At 38.9% G+C, this 10,682-nt stretch overlaps 1 protein-coding gene across 1 annotated transcript in view; it reads right to left on the minus strand.

The window, feature by feature from the left end:
• The window catches only part of Ndst3 (N-deacetylase and N-sulfotransferase 3), a 139,168-nt gene extending 132,413 nt beyond the window's left edge, over window positions 1-6,755 (minus strand). The window contains exon 1 of the mRNA XM_059266202.1: window positions 5,775-6,755. Coding sequence (XP_059122185.1) covers window positions 5,775-6,755 — 981 coding nt within the window. The remainder of the gene's footprint in view (window positions 1-5,774) is intronic.
• Between the last annotated feature and the right edge of the window lie 3,927 nt (window positions 6,756-10,682).

The following is a 10,682-nucleotide window of genomic DNA, read 5'->3' on the forward strand; positions in this document are numbered from 1 at the left end:
TAACATGTGTACAACAGCCATGTTATGTCTAGAGGACAGCACTGCACAGCTCCTCTCCCCATCTTCTAGCTCTGACATTCTTCCTTCTCTGTCTGGAGAGGTGAACAGGAGTTGATAGATGTCCCATCTATGGCTGAGCACTCAATGTGACTTACTCTCAGAGCTTACAACAGTAATGTACAGTAATATATCTCTGAATTAATCACTATCCACTACAAAAAAAGTTTCTCTGACCAAGGTTGGAAGCAGCAGAAATCTATGGATTTCTTCAATTTTATTCTCTTAAAATACCTATGTATTTACTAGGGCACTATGGAAATGATATGGAAAATTATTTGTTTTCATATGTATTATGATTTCATATCATGTTTATAAGTAAATATTCCACCAAAGTAGGAAAGCAAGGAAGAGGTGGTTTCTTGTGTGTGTCATAACAGTTACACATTGCCTAACTTTATATCAATAATAAAATAATTGGGAGGGAGTGGAATTAGGCAAACTTTACTTCCACAAATGTTAGGTGACTAGGAGGGGATCCCTGTGTCCCCATTAGGAGAAGAAGTTTTAAAAATGTAGGTGCTTTTCACACAGACATTTCAACACAGCAGAACATTCACTTAAGGAATGGGGTAAATGAAGACAGTATTCTGTAACATGGGAGGTGCTTCATTAAAGAGTTTCTAAAAGATGCACCTTAGAAAAGGCACCCAGAATTTTTGATGGGTGTTTGAAAAAGAGTTATGTTAGCATAACACTTCTCTAGCATATCTGTTGGTTTCTGAAGAAGTTGCTAACATCTCATTCACACACCAAATAAACAATGATCCAGGTATGTAATGGAGATACTTCAGTGAGGAAAACAGAGGAGGAAATATTGCTCTCTTGACAGCTGCATTTTAGTAAAGTGGCACACCAAAAAGGCAAACAGGAGGAAGATGTGTGATCAGGAAGATAAAGGGACAGTGTGAAAGGCTGTAGGAATTCTAGCTGTTCTAGAAGTCACTGAAGTGGTCAGAGTAGAGAAGGGACATGATCTCAATGATACACTGAGGGCATCATGCTGGCTACGCCATTAAAACTGGAGGTGATGACTCAGTGGGTGAGAGCTCTTGCTGCCAAGCTTGGAGACCTTAGCTCAATTCCCTGGACCCACATGGTAGAACAAGAAAGCTTCTGGAAGTTGTCCCCTGATACATGCATGCACACAACACATGCAGGCACACACACACACACACACACACACACACACACACACACACACACACACAGAGTAGTTAAAAAATGTAACTTAAAAGTTAAAATGGAATGGGGGTAGACACATACAGTCTTATATGAAAAGGAGAATGGTTAGCAATGTAGAGTCCTGGCTAATCCAATCAAGCTTTGGTGGCAGTGAAACAATAATGTCTAACACCTGGGTTTAAACAATAGCATACTGACATCTAGAGCAACTCAGTAGCCAATGGAAGTACACAACGGAAGTTGGGAACGAGATGCAATGGGATAAGGCACACTTTCTAAGTAGAAACCCAGAGGCTAGCACAGGGATATATATTAGGCAAAATGAGTGTAAAGGCAAATAATGTCACTGAATTTGCAAAACAACAGTCACAGAATGATAAAATACCAAATGAAAATGTAATTTGTGACGCATGCACTTCATATTTTCAAAATACATGAAGCAATAGCTGTCAGAAGAGCAACAGACTATGTATAACCCCTCATTAGTGCTGGAGAATTAAACAGACATTCTCTGCTAACACCAACCTTTCCACACCCTCCTTAAGGAATCAGAGCAGTACAAAAATAGATATAAAATCCACATCAAGTGGGGCTGGGGAGATCACTCACTGGAGAAAGTGCTTGTCTAACTGTAATGCCAAATCCAGGTTCAATGAAAGACCATGTCTCAAAAGATAAGGTGGAGAGTGGAAGATAATTAGAGTTGACTTCTGGCCTCCAAACTTTCATGCACAGGCCAACACACACACACACACACACACACACACACACACACACACACACACACACACAAACACCATAGTAAAGTTGAGCTAATAATTACGTCTCAAGTGGAGAATGTGTGTTCATTAAAACACTTAAATGCAGTTATAATATAATTTTAGCAAATTTAAAGTATTAGCATCAGATACCTGCTTCTAAACTAATACAAAACTGGACATCAGTCACTAAAAGACAACAGAGAGAATGGGCTTCCAGGAAGCTGAAATTTCCTTCATAATCTGGAATGACCTTAGCTACCATACTCTTACTCTGTCTTATTGATCTTCCCTACAACTGTTCACCAATGATAAAAATTCAAATTCTATTCTTGATTGTAATCTTTCATCTCCACTTAACCAATTAATTACTACATTGTTCAGTTATGTCCTGAATAATTTTTAAATTACTCTCACTTCTCCACTCTCATTCCCATTCCCTAGTTTCAGGAAATTTCAACCTTGTTTGAATTAATGCCATGGCATCATTCTAGTTTTGACTTCAAGCTTTTCACTCACATTTACTAATTTCTGGGAAATGGTGGTGTACTATTGTACTTTCCACAGCAAGTTTTACATAAGACCATACTGATTCCTTCCCCTTACCATATTGCAAGCAATCTATCTACTTGTCCTGCCTAGTTTATTGTCAACTTGACAGAAGTTAGAGATATCTGGGAAAAGAAACTTTCAGTTTAGAAAATGCTTCCATAACATTGGCCTGTAGGCAAAGCTGTAGTACATTTTCTCAATCAATGATGTTAGAGGGCTCAGCTCATTGTTGGTAGTGGCCTTCCTGGGCAGCTGGTGGTCCTGGGTTCTGTAAGAAAGCAGGCTAAGCAAGCCATAAAGAACAAGCCAGTAAGCAACACTCCTCCATGGTCTCCGCATCAGTTCCTGTTTTGAGGCTTCTGTCAGGACTTCTCTGGATGGTGGACTATAAGCTATAAGATGAAATAAGCTCCTTGCTTCCCAAGTTGCTTTTGGTCATGGTGTTTCCTCATTGCAATAACAACCCTGAGTATAACACTACTTATCTTCCCCAACTCTGCTTCATTAACTTTATCATTGTATTAGTATGTTTGGTAACTGACATGATGTGAACACACCAAACGATGAACAGGTAGATGCTTGCTCTTCCAAAGTGCTTAATCTTGTACACATAAAACCTAAGTGAAACTATATACAGAATTATGATGGTTAATATTGCTTTTCAACTTGAAAGAATCCAGAAACATCTATGAGACAAACCTCTGGGCATGTCCATGACAGAGTTTCTAGATTGGGTTTGCTGAGGTTGGAGGACTCATTCTAAACGTGAATGGCAGCATTCTATAAATTAAGATCCAAGACTAAATAACAAGGATGAAGCCATCCGAGCCCAAGCATTTATCTTTCTCTGCTTCCTCACTGTGCTACAAGAGTAGCTTCTGTGCTCCCTTCCTCTCCTGACACTATGCCATCCCCACCATGGTGGGCTGGACTCTCACACTATTAGGCAAGATAACCTTTTCTTTCCTTACTTAAAGTGCTTTTGTTGGGCATTTTGCCACAGTGACAACAGTAGCTAACACAAGGATGAATGAATTTGTTTATGTCCTCTGCATCGCTATCTGCAATGAGTTAGTGTTTTGAAACATAGGCAGTCTAGAAGCAGTTTAAAAACCCAAATAGTCCAAAACATGTTTTAAAAAAACATACAGGGAGTTTAAGAAACATAGTCACCTGTAACTATGATCAACCCATAAGGTACACACGCTGCATTTTTCTTTAATGTGCTCAGTAAGCCTTTAATTTCTGTGTCCCTAAAACATGAGTCAACATATAAAGCACAAAAGGTACTTTATGTTTTTGAGATTTGGTTTGCCGGGATAGGCCAGGCTGGCCTCTAACTTGTGATTCTCTTGTCTCATTCTCTGGAGTGTTGAGGTCATAGGCACACATCACCATGCCAGATCAAAAGGCACTTTGTGATGCAGGATATATATATTTTTTTTTTTTTGGTTTTTCGAGACAGGGTTTCTCTGTGTAGCTTTGCGCCTTTCCTGGAACTCACTTGGTAGCCCAGGCTGGCCTGGAACTCACAGAGATCCGCCTGGCTCTGCCTCCCGAGTGCTGGGATTAAAGGTGTGCGCCATCACCGCCCGGCGCAGGATATTTTTAAGTGATGCAGGAGGATGCACTGGAACACACAAGTTTACCTGGCACATTTTTAAATACCCTAATAGAGTAGTTTTGGCAGTTTAAAAGGTGTCAACTATATATATATATATATATATATATATATATATATATATATATATAAATTTAAAATATATATATTATATATATAAAAGTTTTATATATATAAATATAAAACTTTTTTATCACAGTAATTAGAAATGGAAAACTGGAAGAATTAAATATTGTTTTTAGTCTATAAATACATAACAACAAATGCTTAATCTAGCAGCTTATTTTTAATTGATCTATACTTTCAAAAGTAAATTGCAAAAACTTTAATGTAAATTTAAACACAATTTAATAAATATAATTAATTAGAAACCACAGCCGTAATATGAAAGCATTTTCTTCCTCAGTTTCTACACTCTCTTATAGGAAAGAGTATTCTCTCTGGCACTGATACTTTATTTAAATGGTGTGATGAAATTTACTATTTGTTAGAAACTTAAAGGCTTAAAAAAGATGCAATTGTCTAGACAATCTTTTTATACAAAATTCAATTACTTATTCTGTGCTTGTGTGTGTGTGTGTGTGTGTGTGTGTGTGTGAATGTGCACACATGTGGAGGTCACAGAACAACTTTCAGGATCTCTCCTGCCACCAGGAAGGTCCAGGGGTCACACTCAGGCTGTTGGCACTTACCAACTGAGCTATCTCCTCAAAATAGTATTATTGATACATGCTTTAGTTATAGATATTCTATTAGAAGGCTAATGCTGTAAAGAATGAAAATTATGTACCCAAAGCTCTCCCTTCTGTGAGAACTAACATAACAAAATAACAGAGATAGAGTCCCATTTTTAAATGGGAAAGTAATATAAATGCAGATAATTTCAACTTTGTCTTTCTTACTGCTACATACCTCACTGTTTATGTAACACAGTGGATTATACTATAATTAAATACTTTTTGTTGTTGTTGTTGTTGTTGTTGACTGGAAGCAGTTTCACACAGGGAGAAGTGGATGTGGTTTACACGCAGCACAGTGGCATCGGGTGAATGCCAGAAGTATCCCTGAAAGGAGTTAAGCCCTTATGATTCCACGTGAATAAACTTGCTGCTACAGTCAGGCTGTAGTTTTCCATGGCTAGTAAAATGAACCTCACCTTAGACTTTCTAAAATATCTGAATTTGCTCCTTAGTGAGATTTGTAATTCCCAAAAACTTGTGTGTACCTTGTCCCAGCCAAACAAATTCACTTGGGCTTTGTATTTTAATGGATGCCTTTGTTTTCTAAGTGGACAGCTTCTAGAAAGCAGCTAAGCAAAAATAATTTCTGTTTTTCAGCTATAAGTACACATAGAAAACCATTTCTGGATCTCACCACACTTAATATTTTAATACAATCTTCATTTTTCCCAATCCAGACAGAAATATATTAGGAACTTAGGTGATATAAGATGAGGGTAACCCAATTACATTACTTTCTCCCAAATTCTCTTGATGAAACAGAAGTCCCATGTCCTAGGAAAGTCAGTCCTACAGAAGACAGGAGTGCTGTTACCTTGGGGAAGATGTCAACTGGGGAACTCTGAGATAACAGGGCCTTACCTTCACATCATTGGTGTTCATCCTTGTTCCCTCCTTCCCCACAAATATGTCATCAATGTCCACAAGGATGTACCTGTCCAAGGACAATGTCAGCCTCTTCCCCGACAGGAAGGAGATGGCGTCTATGAAGATGAGCTTGTGCAGCCAAAAGTTCAAGTTATTGCCAAAAAGAACACGTTGGATCCCGTCATGAAGCCCCAGGTCATGTATGATAGTGGCATAAAAAGCACCTTTAGAGATGGGTGGAGAAAGGTTTTCTGGAGTCTTAACTTTGGCAAATATCACTGGCTGGTAGGTGGAGTGGTTAATCTGAAAAACTGTCCAGTCAGTTCCAGGTAAAGAACCTCTGTCCAGCTTGGATGATTTGGTCACACGAAGCAATGGGGAGTGAGGATTAATACAGCAATCTTTCACTGCCAGGTTTCCACTTATGGAAAAGGGGAAACCTCTGAACTGAAAGCTCTGGAGGTTTTTCTCACTGGTTTTGTGGAATCCAATGATACCCACACCATACTCCACACAGTATTTATCTAAGAGGCTTCTATTCCAAGAGTCCATGTTTATATACTTTAAAATATTCTCATATATAATGAGAACATATTTGCCTTTCACGTTGTCTGTAAGGGCTGGAAGGTCTCCCTTTCCAGGAGCGATTTCAGTGTGATAGTGGAATCGAATGGATTCTAGCATCATAATGATGTCTTGGCCAAGGGATGAGTACTGGCTCTCCACAAACACCAGGACTGTGGGATCTGTCCTTGAAGCATCAGAAAGCATTGTCCTCTTCACTTCCATCAGCCTGGATGGTACGTGCTGGAGGTCACCACAGTCCACTTCTGAGGCCCTCCCAGAGAGCTCGCTTTCCTGTTTGTAGCCACTGTACAGGTAGTAAGCAGAGATAATAATGCTTACCATACAAAAAGTGGCAAGCAGAATCAGTGTTCTCTGAAAGTGTCTGTGAAGTTTCATGATAAAACTCATGTTGGGTGGACTTCTTTGACTATTCCAATAGAAGCACCATTTAAAAAAATAATAGGAGGAAGGATGGAGTTTCAGCCACGCCCCTGGTCTCAGTCAGTAGTTTATGTCACCATTGCAGCACATCTGGATTACACAGTCAGGACTCACAGGAAATACAGTCTGAAAAATAGAACAAAATAGGACAGTGTATAAAATATTCTGTCTTTGGTATCAAAATGAGTGAGTTTTCATCACACTGGCTACCTTGCATGGCGGGTTATAAGCAGATCAGTTGGTGTAAGTGACATTAGAAAATCTTGATTTCTTCTTACAGCTGTGGATGAGGACTTGTGAGGGATAGAAGAGGGCTCTACTCAATATAGGGTCACTATCTATTGCTAACACCAAACAAGTGTCTGGGCTGACAAGGACCCAGACTCACCAAGCTTTGCGTCAAATTCTGACAGTAACACAGAGATTCTCAAATATATGCAGGAGGTCCTGTCACATAGACACATATCTTGCAGTGTATACTCAAACTGTGAATGTTGAATTACGTGCATTAAAGGTTTACAAAATGTGGACATATATCATTAAGTGTCAAAATTACAACAATGGTCTTTTTCTTTTCCAGAAATTTCTTAATGTAATGAAATTTGTCATTGTACCTACATTTATAATTCATTTGAGAAATTATCTTCTAATAATAGCTGCTTTCATTAGAAAAATCCTTTCTACATGCAAAGATGACCCAGCAACCCAATTGGTTGTTTCAGATTACACAGATTTAAAACATTGTAACAACCATATTGAGAAGTGAGTGTGAGGAGTGCAAAGCTTCTTATATTCCTTCAGGTCTAGAGCAAGATGGCCTGCTTCAGGCATGTGCACCACAGCTCCACTAAGTTCCTTCAGGTCTGGAGCGAGATGGCCTGATTCAGGCATGAGCACCACAGCTCTGCTGGGTTCCTTCAGGTCTGGAGCAAGATGCCCTCCTTCAGGCATGAGCACCACAGCTCTGCTGGGTTCCTTCAGGTCTGGAGCAAGATGCCCTCCTTCAGGCATGTGCCCCACAGTAGCTCTGCCCAGATGTTTCAGTGGGAACTGCTTCTGCTTTTTGAGCTCAGTAATTACATCAACAGTACTATAAAGGCATGATAAAAATGTCATGAAAACAGTTGCGATGCCATGAAATGCTTTATGCTCCAATAGTTTCAAGTCTTAGTAACCTCTGAAAATCTGTTTACTTTGAAAAATAAGCAGAGAAGTATATTTTTAGAGCACATGTTTGGTAAGGTCTGATAGTCCCAGCACTCCATGAGGAATACAAAAAATTTAAAGAAAAGTGGTGTCATTGTCCTCATGGTGTGTTCACAGATAGTGTGGGACAAGCAGTGGTGAGAAATCCTGCATTTGATGGTTACAATGCATTTAGGGCTGTTCCTCTGTTTCTTAATTGCAATATTTCTATCATGTACTTTTCAGATACAATGATGAAGCCAGAATAGTCACTAAGAATCACAGGGTTAAAATTCTGTAGTATTTATCTAAGAAATAAACAGCAAATCAGAATTTGAATAATATTTATATCTTTATGAATAATTACATATTGAGATATAAGTACAAGATATTTATGAATTTATCTTATAAATCACATGTTGCAGTTTATTACTCAAATACTTGGGGTATCTGTGTCATTCATTCAAGTATTTATGGAGAACTTATTTTTTTTCTACTTAAACTATACATGTTCAACATATTAAATGTCTTTAAAAACTTCTAAATTATGAAGAGGATACAGTGACTAGAATGCTAACATGTGGCTGTGGATTAGAGGCTATAATGAGATAAGAGAGGAAAGAAACCATGACAAGTGGGACATAGTCTATGAAAGCCACAGTGGGGAAGACTTGGGCCGAAGCTGAAAGGAGGGTAATTTGTATAGATATATAAGATTTAGAAAATGTTATGGACATAGAAGTAAGCACAATATTGGGGAAAAGCCATGAATGGAAAGTAGAAAAATAAGATAAAAGTATTCAAAAATTAACTGTGACTACACACTGCTAATGCAAATTATAGGGAGTGATAAATCCTTAAGTGCAGTGACAGGCCCTGTTTTCACTAGATTTTGTAGATATAAAATGCCAAAGTCATTTCTTTTACATCCAATTCTCCAAATTTCTTTCAGATATCAAAGGTTATCCTATTTATATTCCCAAGGGCAGGAGTTAGTTTAACATGGATAAGTGAAAACTCTCCTGCTTTCTGAACCATTATTTTTTTTTAAAGATAGGCTCTCATTATGTAGCCAGGTTGGTCTGGATCTCTAAAACTCTGAATCCACCTGCCTCAGCTTCTCCAGTGCTGGGATTATAGGCATTAACTACCATGCCTGGCTTCTATGCAAATCTTTTCAAACAAATGCCTCATTTGCCCATGGCCAACTTTAGCCTCAGTGTGGACTCACAAACAGCCACTTCCTGTCCCATGCTTTTTCTTGTACTTGTGAAAACCTCAGGATGGACTGAACTGATGGTGTCCCCCCTCTTTCAGGGCATGGTGCTGTAGGAACAGGCAGAGGCAAGGATATCAACTTCTGAGTCTGTCATGAATGAGCCATCCCTAGGACAGGTAAATGTGGAAAACTAATCTTGCCCACACAATTCTCTTGGCAAATTTTCTGACTTCTCAAACTTGCAAAGACTCAGTAGATAACACATGGTCATGACAAAATCCTCTCCCTTGTACTAACTACCATAATAATGAAAATTTTGTTTTAACTCATCCTTCTTTTTGGGGTAGAAGCTTTAAGAAGGCAGAATTAAATCCTCATTTATCTATCATTGCAGCCCTGTTCCCAGCATTAAATAAGCTAAGTGACTGTTGGTAGAATTTATTAAATTCAATGGCTCATTGTGCCTGTAGGTTTATTAGACACTTCTACTTCATGCTAATGTCATAATGTATCTTTTAAGGTTACCCATGACTATTAATGATTATAGTTGCTAAAAATTGCTGGATTTCATGTTGGATGTCTGCTTTATTGAATGTGGAGTAAATGCAATCATAACTCCCTGGCATGTGATAAATGTCGATACACATCATCAGAGAGAGAGAGAGAGAGAGAGAGAGAGAGAGAGAGAGAGAGAGAGAGAGAGAGAGAGAGAGAGGGAAACTATTACAACAAAAAAAACCCACCCACAAATTGCTCTGCAATCAGCCATGAGGTAATTACTGAAAAACTAATTTGAGATTAGTGCTGTAGTCAATGCTGAAGACAGCACAGAACTGAAATTAGGAACAATCACTGCATCTGTAAAGATGGATTCACCAACAGCAATGAGACCTGGGAGACAACAGCCAACACCATGTCACGCATGGTAAGATATGACTTATGGTAGAAAACAGCCAACTCTATCGTATATGGTAAATTGTGCTTAAAAGTAAGACATTTTTGTATCTTCTGAGGGGAGGGAAGAGGAGAGAGAGAGAGAGAGAGAGAGAGAGAGAGAGAGAGAGAGAGAGAGAGAGAGATCAATAAGACATGGGGAAGACAGTCAGTGACAGTTCCCGGGAGCCACAGCACCTAAGGAACACCTAACACAGTGGTGAAGGCATGGAGGTGAGAATGGGAGGGAATGCCAGGAAAAAATCTCTGGCCAGGCAGAAGAAACCAAATGACTACAGTGTGTTTGTCCAAGAGTGAGAATAAACTAATTCTATGACACCATGTACTGCGATAAAATTGGAAATAATACTTGGTTAAAAAGTACAGCAGATTAACGCATGTCTTTCAACTCAGAAATAGCATTAGACTACTTGAACAGAAAGTCAGCGAAAACAGTATGCACAAGCAGTTAGTAGGGCAGTGAGCATGCAATAGTGAAAGGACAGACTGCCTATGCTACACAGGACGGAGCGAAGACTCCAGAGATGCACTAGCTA

The sequence above is a fragment of the Peromyscus eremicus genome, chromosome 6 (assembly GCF_949786415.1).
Source record: "Peromyscus eremicus chromosome 6, PerEre_H2_v1, whole genome shotgun sequence".
Lineage (NCBI taxonomy): Eukaryota > Metazoa > Chordata > Mammalia > Rodentia > Cricetidae > Peromyscus > Peromyscus eremicus.